Source organism: Lampris incognitus, chromosome 18 (assembly GCF_029633865.1).
Source record: "Lampris incognitus isolate fLamInc1 chromosome 18, fLamInc1.hap2, whole genome shotgun sequence".
Lineage (NCBI taxonomy): Eukaryota > Metazoa > Chordata > Actinopteri > Lampriformes > Lampridae > Lampris > Lampris incognitus.
In genome coordinates, this window is record NC_079228.1 from 30,389,440 (window position 1) to 30,405,200 (window position 15,761).

At 43.3% G+C, this 15,761-nt stretch overlaps 2 protein-coding genes across 2 annotated transcripts in view; both read right to left on the reverse strand.

Annotated features, from left to right (window-relative positions):
* The window catches only part of rbm24a (RNA binding motif protein 24a), a 9,834-nt gene extending 6,773 nt beyond the window's left edge, over positions 1 to 3,061 (reverse strand). Inside the window, 3 exon segments of the mRNA XM_056298755.1 lie at positions 1,401 to 1,486; positions 1,488 to 1,528; positions 2,894 to 3,061. Of these exon segments, the coding sequence (XP_056154730.1) occupies positions 1,401 to 1,486; positions 1,488 to 1,528; positions 2,894 to 3,061 (295 nt within the window).
* Positions 3,062 to 8,069: 5,008 nt separating this feature from the next.
* On the reverse strand, positions 8,070 to 12,338 carry stmnd1 (stathmin domain containing 1). The gene is made up of 5 exons (XM_056298030.1): positions 12,270 to 12,338; positions 11,304 to 11,399; positions 10,879 to 10,995; positions 9,225 to 9,385; positions 8,070 to 8,073 (listed from the first exon to the last, which is right to left on the reverse strand). The coding sequence occupies exons 1-5, from the start codon at positions 12,336 to 12,338 to the stop codon at positions 8,070 to 8,072; spliced, it is 447 nt and encodes a 148-aa protein (XP_056154005.1).
* Between the last annotated feature and the right edge of the window lie 3,423 nt (positions 12,339 to 15,761).

The window sequence follows — 15,761 nt, forward strand, 5'->3', positions numbered from 1 at the left end:
AACCATGTCCATTGTGCTACAACAACCACATTCACTGTGTTACAATGACCACATTCACTGTGCTACAACAACCACATTCACTGTGCTACAACCATGTCCATTGTGCTACAACAACCACATTCACTGTGTTACAATAACCACATTCACTGTGTTACAACAACCACATTCACTGTGCTACAACGACCACATTCACTGTGTTACAATAACCACATTCACTGTGTTACAATAACCACATTCACTGTGCTACAACAACCACATTCACTGTGTTACAATAACCACATTCACTGTGTTACAACCATGTCCATTGTGCTACAACCACATTCACTGTGTTACAACAACCACATTCACTGTGTTACAACCATGTCCATTGTGCTACAACCACATTCACTGTGTTTCAATAACCACATTCACTGTGTTACAACCATGTCCATTGTGCTACAACCACATTCACTGTGTTACAACCACATGTCACTGTGTTACAATAACCACATTCACTGTGCTACAACCATATCCATTGTGCTACAACAACCACATTCACTGTGTTACAATAACCACATTCACTGTGCTACAACCATATCCATTGTGCTACAACAACCACATTCACTGTGTTACAACAATAACCACATTCACTGTGCTACAACAACCACATTCAGTGTTACAATCATATCCACTGTGTTATAATAACCATGTGGTTGTTGTAACACAATGGATATGCTTGTCATAACATAATGCATCATATCCACTGTGTTACAACAACCACATTCACTGTGTTACAACGATCACATCCACTGTGTTGCAACAACCACATTCATATTGTTACAACTATCATATCCACCGTGTTACAACAACCAGATCCAGTGTTACAACAACCATATACACTATGTTATAACAACCATATCCAAGGTTACAAAAACCATATCCACTAACTTACAAAAACCATATCCATTGTATTATAACAACCACATCCACCATGTTACTACAACTACACCCACTGAGTTAAAACTGTATCCACTATGTTATAACAACCACATCCACTGTGTTACTATAACCACATCCACTGAGTTACAACTGTATCCACTATGTTATAACAACCATATCCATTGTGTTACAACAACCACATCCACTGAGTTACAACTGTATCCACTGCTATAACAACTACATCCACTGTGTTACTACAACCACATCCATTATGTTTTAACAACCACATCCACTGAGTTCCAACAAACATATCCATTTTATTACACCAACCACATCCACTGTATCACATCAACCAGTTCCACTGTTTCCACTACATCCACCTATGCTCAACACCGACTGCAGTTGAAACAGAATAGCAAATTCATCCTCATTTTTGAGATCCCTTTTCTCACTGAAGTCCCTGTTTTCCCTGTATCATCTGCCATTACCTGGCTGCATCACCCGTGGCTTGGCCCCCAGGTAGGCTAGGTTGACGTTGGCTTTCCTGCCATCAATGATGGATTGGGGTCCTTACAGCCCTGTCTGCAGCTGAGCGGTCTGCCATTGTTACCTGCAGAGAGTGATACATACAGAATAGGAGACACAGTTGGATTAAGAGGGGGATTAAAGATAAATCGTAATTGTGTGTGTGTGTGTGTGTGTGTGTGTGTGTGTGGGCCATCATTAAAGCAACAGGTGTTGGGCATCTTCGCCACATCCATATGCTTCACAACCCTCCTGATGCCTCTGTAGCGTTGAAACCAGGTAGCGATGTATGAGCTGATCCCCTGGCTGGCTGGAGACTGGGCTGACCGACTGGCCTCATACGGGCTCTGTTATCACTACCATCATAACAGCCGGACATCTTTATCACCCAGCTCAGTGCTTCTCCAACTCTGTTGCCTTGTGTACTCAACATATTTTGGAGAAATGATTTAGAAAGGGAGTGTGAGTAATGTTTGCATGTGACGTAGGGGAGCAATAAGACTACCGCATTGACAGCTTCTGCAAATCCAACCTTGGGGTGTAACGCAATGCAGTAATGACGGGATTTAAAGTAGCTAATGCCTTTTGATCGTGACGTATACCAAAAGCATCTAGCCAGAGTCTTACAACTTCATTTAGGAAAGTTTAATCAAAAACACCATATAGACCTAAATAGATCCAATATCCAGTTAAATAAACTGTTTTTGTGATGGGCTAGATTAGGCATATGGGACTAATGTTGCATGGATGAATGAATGAATGAATGAATGGATGGATGGATGGATGAATAAATCCACAGATTGTTTTATATCCAGCCAGAATTAACCAGTAAAATGTTCTTAAATCTCGGGTTATTTGACGGCTAATAACGTCATTAAGACTATTCAACAAGTCTAACATGGCACAGAAACGTCCTGCTCCCTGGTAGACCACTATTTCTGCTATTCGTGCGCATTAGGTCCATTAGGTCTATCAACTCGCTTCAGGAGAAACAAAACAAACAAAACAAACAAAACAAAACAACAACAACAACAACAACAACACGTCGACATCTGAACTCTTGCGGAACATTAAGACTGCGTGGGTTCTGGTTTATCCACCACAAGGCTCGGTTTGTGTCGCCCTCCTTCACCAACATGTCGGGGCGCATAGCGACGCGCAGCCACTCACCGCGTGCAAAGAAGCGTCAGCAGAGGTCAATGAACAACTTGAGCTCCCATCCAAACCTATCCGATACACACACACACACGTTACACGTACAAGTCTTCAGACTCCGGGAAGGCTACGAGCGTCTGGATATCAAGTTCAACTGCGAGACAGAGGACGGGAGAGCCACATCATCAACAGGGACATGTGATGGCACGGCGTCTCGTTGCGCGAGCCAAACGTGGAGACTTCGTGGCTCTCCTCTCCCATACAGTAATAAACGTGCGGTTGAAAGGACACTTACGAATCCGTATCCCCTGGACTTGCCGGTCTGGCGGTCGGTGATGACCACGGCTTCTTCGATCTCACCAAACACCTCGAAGTATTTCCTGAGACTGGAATCCGTGGTGTGGTACGGAAGACCCCCGACAAAAATCTTTGTATAGGTCGTGTCCTTTTGCGTGGTGTGCATCTTCACCTAGCAGGCTACTTTTGTGCAAAAATATACAATAAATAGAAACAACGGAAAAGAATAGTGCAAGGTCTCCTTATCAGTAAGTCACGTTTTCAATATTGCTACAGAAAGAGAGTGAGAAAGAGAGAGAGCGACAGAGAGAGCAGTTGGCTGTATGACTTCTTCTTCTGAAGGAAAAAAACTATATATACTAGTAATAATAATAATAATAATATGAGACAACACTCGACAAGGATGAGGACTCGAGGTAGATGATCGTCCGACACGCAGAGGAGTTATAATGGAGCGGATTGTCCCATAGACCATCAGGTGTTTCCAGCTCTTCTTGGTAACTCTCGTGTCTAACTAACTGGGTTTGGGACCCATTCCTAAAAGCGGTGTTTGTAACTCCACCCAGCGATCCGGACGGAGGGCGGTGCGCCACTGTGGATCCTCCGCGTCCCTGCGTCTCTGCGTCCCGCCCACCAAACAGCTGCGAAACGCTCCGGATCAAACTTCATATGATTCAGAAACCATCTCACTGAAGCCTTGTACACTTTCAGCATCCAGACTAAACGAGACTAAACGCTGCTGATACTGACCATGCTGCTGCTGTGACCGGGTGGTTACATAGCTAGCTAGCTAGCTAGCTATCCATCTATCTATCTATCTATCTATCTATCTATCTATCTATCTATCTATCTATCTATCTATCTATCTATCTATCTATCTATCTATCTATCCATCCATCCATCCATCCATCCATCCATCCATCTATCTATCTATCTATCCATCCAGCCATCCATCCAGCCATCTGTTTGAGAAGATATAGCCTATATAAACACTTTTTGAATTGTATGCAGATATAAAGTGACATATATGAAGCTTTACGTCTGATAAAGGCTCGAGAACTTTGGCCATATAAATAAAAAGTGTTCTGCTCCTTTTTGGACGTGTTTATTAATTTATTCACTACGAAGTTGTTGTAGCGTGTCTTCTTCATTCATAATGGTTTACTTGTTTAGTTTCTTGATTGTTTCTTAAATGTTCGAAATCAATGAATGAATGAATGAATGAATCAATCAATCAATCAATCAATCAATTAGTTAATCAACCTGTTAACTCAAATTAGATGGGATGATCTAAATATTTATTCCAGGGAACTGTTTAGCTTTGACAAGTGTAGCCTGCACCAATGTAAAGACAAATACAGTTGATTGTCCATCATCAAAATTGTCCTCATCTCGTCTCATTAGCCCACATTGGACTCCCTGTATATTAACTGTATCAACAGGTGGTGAGTCTGTGCCTCGTTGCACAGGGCTTCAAGGGACAGACAGCAAACCCTGCATCATGGGGCAGACCAACAGGTGCTCTTCTGGGGCCTCCGGATTAAGTTGCCCTATACAATCCATAGTCGTGGGGGTTGTCAAGGTTTTTGGCTCTCATGCTACAAGCTGTGTGTCCTCCATAGTAAAAGTCCACTGTTAGTAACTTCAGTTTTGGGGTTTGTAAATCGATTACAGTTATAAGTGTTGGAGTTGCACATACACCCACACATTAGTTCATTGCGCACAGTGATTTAGACATTTTCCACAAACTTAAAGAGCAGAATGAAATTTTGATGATCCTCTATGACGTTGGTGAATTAATAACAATAGCTCATGCCCTCAGGTATATAATGGATGTGTGTGTGTGTGTGTATGTTCAGCCAGTTAACAGATCAAAGATCAGTTCACCTAATGTAAAGCTAAAGGTTAGCCTATTTGAACATCAGTTGGGGGGGGGCGATGTGCCGCAAAATGAGGTGTCCTCTTATTTGGGCTGAGGTGTTTTTGAACAACAATGGGTAATTTATACCCCAGGTAATGAGATATGGAACTTGGATGTAAATCATTCATGGTGCGGTTCCACTTCATGCAACCACTGCTCATGTGACGCCCTACATAGGCCTGTGTGTGTGCGTGTGTGTGTGTGTGTGTGTGTGTGTGTGTGTGTGTGTGTGTGTGTGTGTGTGTGTGTGTCGTCATCACAGGAAGAAGACTCCGCGCGCCGCTGCGCGCCTTACGAGCCAGCGGCGCTGCGCGCTGCGTCGTCTGGTCACCGATGGCGACGCGCGGCAAACCGAGAGAGCCTCTGTCTGTCTGTCCCTCATGGTCTCGGTTGACTCACTGTTTTATTTATGCAGCCTTTAAAGACAGCGTGTAGTCCTCATCAAAGATACCAATATCACGTTTCCCAGGGTAAACAATAGGGAGGCGGTCAGGTTGCCTCGGTGTTCCAACTTCCTCAGTCCTCCAACAGCAGCCAGCTTTGGCTTTATTAAGAGGATATCGTATACTGTTTGAAAAGCTTTCAGGCCTATTCCACTAACGAGGGGCTACAAAAGCCTGCTACGACCCCCATCACTCACTGCCCACTATATCCACTGTTGGAAATTTGTCCGATTAATAAACAGACCCCATAATGGCTTAGGCTACAATTCAACCAAATAGAAGAGTTCATACACATTTAACTTAATGTAAAGCAACTTGTATTGAATTCAATTATTATGTACGAAATGCAAATAAAACTTTAATTAATTGACTGATTAAATGATTGATAGATATGAGTGGGATTTCTCTGATGCCCAACTTTGAGCCAGGCCAACAGGCTCCATGTAGGCTCCATATATTCTATTTTTTTAGTTTCTTTTATTTATTTATTTTTTATTTTTTTGGAAGACAGTGGCCTTTGATTTTGAATGCTATACATCTGTCAGTAAGTCGGAGCACGCACCTGTCCGGCATAAAAATCCTGAAGGTCAAAGGTCACCGAAACAGTTGAATATCAACAGCAACACAGTCACACCAAGGTCATCCACAGAGGCTGCTTCTCTTCTTATCTTCTGACCGGAAATGTCAAAAAGTGAAAGTCGACTGTGATGAGAACAACCAGCATAAATGTACACTCTCATTACATGTCCCCCATGGCAACTAAAGGAACACTCTAACCCCGTTCCTTTCGTCCACTTCAGAAGCATAAAATAAAAGGTTTCAGTAAAAACGGAAAGTTTATTAATAACAACTTCTGTTGACATACCACGTCTTTAATAAACAAGACACAGCCACCTCTTCCTACAGCGAACGAGCGACCTCTAGCGGATGGAGCGCGAACAATTGTCCAGCCGTACCACGAGCGATGTCGCAGCGCGAGGGGATGTTTTTTTTTTGCCGCTTCAGCATCTCCTTCAGCAGATCAGTAAGTTTCCAAGTTATTTATTCATAACTAACGTGATTTTATCAAGTTTTAATAATTTCCTCAGTCACTTAATTTCCTTAATATCCTTTGGTTCATTAATGGTCGGTGGCGTTACAACTGACTGGAGGGGAAACGGAAAAAGTCGAGGACATCGGCATCGATTTTAACCAATGAAAATAGGCTGGAGGTGGCTAAGAATGGAGCCAGGGAGAGCGATTTTTCAAAGGAGCGCCTGTTTTGTTTTTTCCTTTTCTTTTCACTGTTTTTGTATGTTTTTGATTGTGTCATTTTTGGGAAATTTGGGATGTGCGTTTTTGTCTTTAGTGTCGCACTGCTGTGGACTCGGGGAAGCGAAATTTCGTATCTTTTGTGCACGCAAGTACGTGAAAGAAATGACAATAACTTGTTCCTGGCTCCTGGCTTGCTGACGCACAGAGCAGGTAACGAGAATCTTCAGTGGGGGAAACGGAAACCACCTGATGTTCGCTCGTTCGCATCGCGTCCAGTTAGGAACCGGCGTTCGTCACAAAAACTAACAGCTCATCTCAAATGAGACGAAGCATTAGTAGCCGTGATGAGGCGTCATTCCGCTCAAATGGTACCACCTTGTGTCTAAACAAAGAACTGCACCTTAGTGTCCACAGACCCACAGCGCCATGGCACACATACAAAAAAGGAAAATAATATTACAACCCATAAAATGGATGTAAAAAAACCCATTAAATTTGATTTGGTATGGTGGTAACAACAGCATCTCTTGATAACATTAAAGCATCCATCAAGGTTAACAGACCTTTCTTTTGCTTTAGAAAGTAAACCCTCGTAGTCCATTATATTTATTACTTAGCTAGCGTTTTACCATAACAGTCTATGGACAAACATAGCTACTGTTAAAAGACGCCTCTATAATAAGCACATAAACAATCTAACCTCACGTCAGTTTACTATTCTCCTTTCCTCTGCAGGGCCATTTGAGCAGCTGAGGTTTGTCAGGGATGAATCATAACAATCAATCAATCAATCAAGTTGCATATGTTGAAATCATTTCCCCCAGAAACAAACGTCTGTCTTACAATTTCATTATCGTGTTGCAAACAGAGACACAGGTCAAAACAGTTTGAGTAGGCCCTGATAAGTCCCATCAGGCTGTGGAGAATTAATTATTATGGCTCTCTCTCTCTCTCTCTATCTCATACACACACACACACACACACACACACACACACACACACACACACACACACACACACACACTTTCCCTCTCTCAGTGATAATCCACTGACATAGTGATACCCTGTAGTACCTTAAAACATCTCCCCAGCGTGCTGTGTGTGTTGGAAGGTGGAGTCCATCTCAAACTCCCCAGATGCTGTGAGGAGTTGAGCTGCTTTGACCTCCTCCACCCTGCTCACCTCCTCCTCCTTAAGCCCACTCCCATCACCCTTCGCTCTCTCCCCATCTTCCCTCCATTCCTTTCTATATTCCCTCCTTCCCTCTCCTCCATCTCGCCTCCCTTCCTCCCCAGCTTCCCAGGAAACTCCTCCACCCTCCCTTCCATCGCCTCCATCCTCTCTCACCCGCTCGCCCCCCTCAGCTATCCCACGTGGGGTTGCTATGACCTGGGTGTGGGGTGATGGATCTAAGAGGGGGTCATCAGGGGTAAGGGGTTTCAGGACTTGCACCACAGGGGAGATGGAGCCGGTTTCCTTCAGGGTGGAGGAGGTGAAGGTGGGCACACGGACACGGGCAGATTTGGCCCTGAGTCGGCTCTTAAGATCATCTTTGCTCATCTGAAAAGTAGAAAGGAGTAATGATATGGTTAGAGACATATGTGTGTGTGTGTGTGTGTGTGTGTGTGTGTGTGTGTGTGTGTGTGTGTGTGGGAGAAAGTAAGTTCAAATCAATGTCCAAGTTTTACTGAATGCAATGGTTTGATGCTCAAATGCTAAAACGAACAAAGAACATAACACAACATTCAACTTTAGGAAGACTGATGATATTTAGTAGATATGGACAAAACTAGATTATCAAATAGAAAAAGTATCATAAGTAGCTTGTCTGTGAATGTTCTCATTCATCCAGGTCATGGTTATCCAAAGGAATTGAATCAAGTGCAACTGGACTTGGTATATATCCGTGAAGACGTTTCACCTCTCATCCAAGAGGCTTCATCAGTTCGTGCCTTTCTGACAAGACCAAGCTAGTCTGACTGGCTGCTGATGAAAGTATCATAAGTATCGTTTTCATGCATGCTGAATAATCCAGGTAAGGAAATCACAGAAAGGTGAATCAGTTCATCTGGATACAACTTTTATTGAGAGAAACATTTCATCACTCATCTAAGTGACCTCTTCAGTCTAAACTGACTGCAGGTATCCCCACCCTTATAAACAATACAGTGGCATAACAACCGAAACCAACAATCGGTTTCACATGTAAATAGGTGTGACCATTAACTAGAGTTACAATGGCCAGGTGTACAGAGGATTTGGGAATAGTTGCAATCACAGCATTGTAAGATGGCAACAGATGTACTCTTCAGATGTCTACACCCATCTACAGGCCAGTGACCTCTCTTTGAAGGATGAGGATGTGTACATCCTTGATGGGGAGGAATGCTGGTTTGAACGGGGAGTCAAGGAGGCCATCTATGTGAAGAGGAAACGACCATCCCTAAAACCGGGGGGGGGGGTACATCTCTCGCCATCAATGCTGTGATTGCAAACATTCCCAAATGTGAATAGTACACGTGGCCATTGAAACTCTAGTAAATGGTCACGGCAATTTGTATATGAAACCGATCGTTGGTTTCGGTTGTTATTCCACTGTATTGTTTATAAGGGTGGGGATACCTGCAGTCAGTTTAGACCGAAGAAGTGCCTTAGATGAGTGATGAAACGTTCCTCCCAGTAAATGTTGTGTCCAGATGAACCAATTCAACTTCCTGGGACAAGGACAAACACATCCTACCATGCGTCTCTCCTCAGCCAGTCTCATTTTGTGGTCAATGGCTTCTCTGCTGGTGGGACTCTGCTCCTTCCTGACCTTCAGGGACTCCAGTCTAGCTGGAGGCCTTCGCCTGGGCAACTCCTTATCATCCAGCTGACACACACACACACACACACACACACACACACACACACACACACACACAATAGAGGGAGACAGTGAGCTCACAAGTGCAGACCCAGCTTCAGACAGAGGCTCTAGCACTCAACTGAAATCTGAGTGAATCTGATTAAGGTGTTTGACAGAATGAAAAGTTGATGCATCATTAAACACCTTTAGTGCGCATTACCCACAGTGTGCAGACTCTGTTTCCTGCACATATGTTTGTCTGTCCTGCATCCACTTGTGTTCCCTGGAATGTATATATGCTGTATCATCTATGGAAATCTGATCGAAAGTTTATGGGCCACAGCTTAGCTAGGGTTGTCATGTCGTACCTGACTAAAAAACAAACAATAAATCAATGAAAACATTTTCTGCATGGCACATTTTGCAACTTATATGCAATGCAATGCACTTTACAATGCAACCCAATTTCCCCTCGGGGATGAATAAAGTATTCTGATTCTGATTTACATGAGAGCAAGTTACATGTGAGCAAAAAAAAAAGACAAACATTTACATATTCACGGGTCTGAAGATCATGTGCACATGTAGAGAGCGAATACAAACATCCTGTAAATCCAAAGGCGTTGAATCAAGTGCAACTGGACTTGGTATACATCTGTGAAGACGTTTCGCCTCTCATCCAAGAGGCTTCCTGACTAGGCTTCATCCAAGAGGCTTCCTGACTAGACCACTAGCTTGGTCTAGTCAGAAAGGCATGAACTGAGGAAGCCTCTTAGATGAGAGGCGAAATGTCTTCACGGATATATACCAAGTCCAGTTGCACTAGATTCAACTCCTTTGGATAACCATGACCTGGCTGAATGAGAACATTCACAGACATCCTGTAAATCCCACTAAAAACACTTTGCTGGACTTAACTACACCAGATGAAATTCTGTTTTTGGAAAAGCTCTAGTTAGCAAAGCTGTGGACTCGAGTCATGCGACTTGGACTCGAGTCAGACTCAAGTCACAAATTTGATGTCTTGAGATTTGACTTGACAAAACTGAAAAAAGACTTGCAACACGACTTTGACTTTAACACCAATGACTCATGACTTTACTTGGACTTGAACCTTTTGATTTGAAAGACTTGATACCCTCTACAAGCCCAAACTTAAAATGCTTTTAAAAATTGTGCAGCCAGTCAGCTCTTCATTTCCATAAGCGCAGATCCACATTGAATCAATATCTAATAAATACAAATTTTTAAAAAGCATTCTTAATTTGTGTAAATTTAGCATATTAATTATTACTCTGTTGTCAAAAATGTGAAACAGCATTAAATTTGGGCCTCGGCTTGAGACTTATTTGTGACTTGGAAAACACTGACTTGGCCTCACTTCTGGTAGTTAGTGCCCTATATGGGATGCTCAAATTTCCTTCTGATCTATGATGCATATTGCTCTTCACCAGTAGTTGGCACTGTATTCTGGTATTCTGGCACTTTGTCCACACTAGCTTTTTGGAGGTACCCACCATGATGTTGTAGGCCTCCCCAGCCTTGCTGTTTCTCTCCCCCACAAGGAGGATGCCTTGACTCAGCAGCTGCTCCAGGATCTCACTGGACTTGAGACGCTCGATTCCTGGACTCCCCTGCTGGAGCAGACCAGGGCCAGCTGCTGAGAGAGAGAGAGAGAGAGAGAGAGAGAGAGAGAGAGAGAGAGAGAGAGAGAGAATGAACATGAGAGATGAAAGTACAGATGAAGAAACCATTTTTGAAGATCCACAACATAATTAAAAAGATTCCTCTTTCCCTCCCATACACAACACATGCTAACAGACACACACACACACACACACACACACACACACACACACACACACACACACACACACACACACACACACACACACACACCTGAAAGTGGTGGGAGTTTTCTGGGCACTGCTCCAGGTAACACCAACACATCTCTGCTCTCCATCACCACCCCGCTGTCTGTCGTGACCTTTGACACGGCCGAGTCGCCACGGCCACCGTGTTTGCTCGCTGTTTCATCCTGACAGATAGAAAGAGATGCACTATGGGCAAAAGTCAGTGGTTCTCAGTCACATCCTCAAGTGCAACCAGTGCTGCTGGTTTTCTATTCTGTCAGGTAGTTCATTACATTCACCTGCTGATCCAGGTGTAAAACCTCCCTGATTGGAGGCTGAATGAGTAGAACAAAAGTTTAATGTAATTTACTTGATGCCACATGTTCAGCCACACCTGCGAGGACTAGTTGGTGAAGTCAGATGGTTTACTGTTGGTTTTTACGAAAACACAGTAGGGCTTCTCCGTGGCACATCATTCATTGCGTGCCAATATTTAGCAGAATTTAGATCTTTCATTTGAGTTGGCACTTCATTAATAGAGCATATACTATAACTAGATAATGTATATTTGAAGATAATTCTGAATATTTTGGGATGCCTGTTAATACAGAAAACCAGCAGTATTGATTTATACCCAAGGACCACACTGAGGACCAGATATAAAATAATTCGTTTTACAAATTCATCCATCCATCCATTATCCAAGCCACCTATCCCAACCGGGGTCGCGGGGATGCTGGAGCCCATCCCAGTAATCACTGGGAGGCAGGCAGGGAGACACCCTGGACAGACCGCAAGCCCATCACAAAAATTGTTTTACAAATTACCATATTAAATTATAAGTGTATAGAACTATAAATTCTAATTTCTCTCTCTCTCTCTGTTGCCCCCAAAATATCAAGTGGGGGATAGGGTGCAACTTTCTCTTCCAAAATGTATAATGTACAATGTAACAATAGCATTGTTTCACATCATTTATTACATATTGATAAAACAACATTAGGCTACTTAACGTTATCAGTTATCATACAAACTGCATCTGAAATGTAGCCGACCTCTTCTCTCTGCAGCTCGTTGGGGTTTATCGGCTGAACCACGGTGGTTTTGGAAACGCCGCATCCCATACTCAGTTTGATTAGAAATAATAATAAAAACGCAAAGTTAATGATCGGACTGATCGGGATAGCGACTTTTCTTTACTCGGATTATTTCGCGGGAGATTGACGTAAAAGAAACTTGGTCGGCTCTCACGCATTCCTTCACAGTGGCGCAGACGCAGCAGGTCGCCAAGGACGCGGCGCGTTGCCAGGGTGCGTTGCCATGGCGCGTCACCGCCATAAACGTGACCCAGAGAGAGTCCGTGGCTGTAATCGGAACCGACTACTACGTACTACAGACGAACGCAGTACGCTTTTCATAGTCGTATGCAGTATGGGACTGTTAAATCGGTTTAATTTGCAGTATGCTAGGCCAGGCATACCCGGTTTCCGGGTTTACAAAGCGGAAGGAAACAATGACACGGTTAATGCCATGGGAAACCAAATGCCATGGGACACCACCATTACTAAGCATCCCCTTATGCTCTAAAAAAAATTAAATAAAAAAAGAGTAAAATTACTGTTGAAGCTGTTGTCTTGGTATGAGAAGTGGTTTACAGTTTACACCATCCTCAAAGTTACTACCACCTTGGTAACGAAAAACATCTATGTTCACCCAAAATCACAGTTTTTATGACAATGATCGTGATGATGATGATGATGTGGCTCATCCACCCTCATTGTGATACAAAAAAAAAACACCATCCAGTAAAAAAACACTCCCAGATGTTGTACTAATATTATATTTGCATGTTAACTTACTCGCTAGAATAACATGATAATTAGTATACAATATAATTTACATGTCTAAATTATAACAAAGCAGATGATAGTTATATGAAACTACTATATGACACTAGAACAAACAAAATTATCACTGTAAATAAGAGTGAGGATAACAAAACTCAATTCGCCTCTTATCGTGGCCTCACTCATTGAAAATCTTTTCCATCAGTGAAATCAGATCTGTTTCCTCTCATCCCTTTCTGCATTTTAATTTTCTCTCCTCTCCAACCACTCTCTCTGCTGTCTCTCCTTCTCTCCATCCAGCCACTCTCTCTCCCTCTTCTCCTCTCTCTAGTGCCTCTCTTGTCTCTCCAGACAAATCTTCTCTCTTTCTATATCCCGCTCTGTGACTTCTCTAAGGATTTGCCAGGGACGGCTGGTATATATGGGCTAACAGGGCAAAGCCCTACCTATATTTTACAATAAATGATAAAATTATTATTTAATAAACGTTAGAACATGTATATTTTTTTTAAATTTTGGTGGAACCTAGAGCAGCAACAACACTAAACAGTCACAAGAAAAACACATGATATATCTAGATGGGCTTATTTTTTACAGCGCAAACACAGTAGCATTAGCTTCCGTTGATCTTCGTTGTAGGCGAGTGACAGGCATCGTGGCATGCCCCCTTGATTTGCTGATAATTCAGCTCTCTGGCCCCTGACTTTTGACCAGTGACAGTGGATGTACAGAGAGTGACAGGCATCATGGCACGCCCCCTTGATTAAATTATTATTAGGGATAAATTCATTCAGTCCTCAGGCCGCTGACTTTTGATCAATGACAGCGGACCTACAGATAACCATCAGTTCCATGGAAGAGCAGAAGACCAAGACTATTTGAGATTTCTCTGGTGGGACGATGGGGACTTTCAATCACAACCATCAGTCTATCAAATGAGAGTGCACCTGTTCGGGGCAGCCTCAACACCTGGCTGTGCAAACTATGGCCCCCAACACTCAACTGCTCAAGGACAAGGTTGCTTTAGCGAAGCATCCATCCATTTCATCGAAAGAAACTTATGTGGATGATGGCCTGACAAATGTGTCAACAGAAGATGAAGCAATACACTTAGTCAGCGAAGCAAGGCAGTTCTGCAGCACTGGCAAGCTATGAATCCACAACTTCATTTCCAACCGCCAGAAGGTACTTACATCAATTCCCAGAGAAGAGTGTGCGGAAAAAATAAGACATCAAGATTTAGCATTGGGTGAGCTGCAGATTGAGAGAGCCCTAGATGTTAAACGATGTGTCTCTTCAGATCAATTCCTATTCAGAGTAGTTGTGAATGAACGCCCGCTTTCTAGAAGAGGAGTCTTGTCAACAGTGGCAATTATATTAGAGAGCCCGCTCAAGTTGGACTGTTTGGAGACAAAGCAAGAGGTAAGATTGAGATGGCTTGGACATGTGTGGAGGAGAGATGCAGGGTATATTGGGAGAAGGATGCTGAATATGGAGCTGCCAGGGAAGAGGAAAAGAGGCCAAAGAGAAGGTTTATGGATGAGGTGAGGGAAGACATGCAGGTGGCTGGTGTGACAGAGGAAGATGCAGAAGACAGGAAGAAATAGAAATGGATGATCCGCTATGGTGACCCCTAACGGGAGCAGCTGAAAGTAGTAGTAGTAGTAGTCAACAGTGGCCTCCATCTACGACCCACTTGGCTTTGTAGCACCTTTCATTCTAGACGGGAAGCAAAGACTTTAGCAAATGTGCTGAGACAAGATCGGATGGGATGAACCACTATCTGATGACCTTCGGCCATGATGGGAGTCCTGGCTCTTGGACCTACAGAATCTAGCAGATGTCAAGATTCAGCAATGTTACCATCCAGCAAGTTTCAAAGAAGTCCAAAGATACGAACTCCACCACTTCTCAGACACAAGTGTCACAGGGTATGGAATGTGTACTTACCTGGGATCAATCACTGCATCAAGACAAATCCACTGTTCTTTACTCATGGGCAAGACCAGAGTGGCCCCCACGAAGGTCACCACAGTACCAAGACTTGAGTTGTCAGCAGCTGTTGTTGCTGTCTATACAAGTGATCTGCTCAAAAGGGAGTTGGAAATAGAAGGTGCCCAGGAATTCTTCTGGAAGGACTCAAAGTTAATCCTTGGATATGTCAACAACGATGCCAGACGATTTCACATATTTGTGGCAAACGGCATTCAGTGTATCAAAGAAAGTACCAATCCAAGTCAATGGAGAGATGTGGTCTCTGAAGAAAATCCCACTGACCACACATCAAGGGGACTCAAAGCTAAAGAGCTCATTGTTTCCAACTGGTTTACCGGTTTTTCTGGTTTATTTTTTGGTTCATTGACACAATTCACAACGCCAACAAAAACGTGTCACTGAGGTCAGGATCCTCCACTAAGTTTACAGATCTTCCGCTCTTCTCCTCTTTCCTTTTAGAGAAGCACGGTTTAGCAAAGTGGTTCATCCCTTGGCAGTTTCAGCAATGCTTACCAAAGGCTGGGCACCGTCTTGGCTTAAGGGAGTTGACGTCATCTTGGAGAGTGAGCATGTTCTGCTCCAGCTGGCTGACATTTGACTTATGGCTGTTGATTGTGGAGTTAAACTTGTTGACCAGATTCTTAGTGTCTGCAATGGCCTTCTCCAGCTTCTCCAACCTTTCTGTGCAGAGGCACTGGCAGTGGC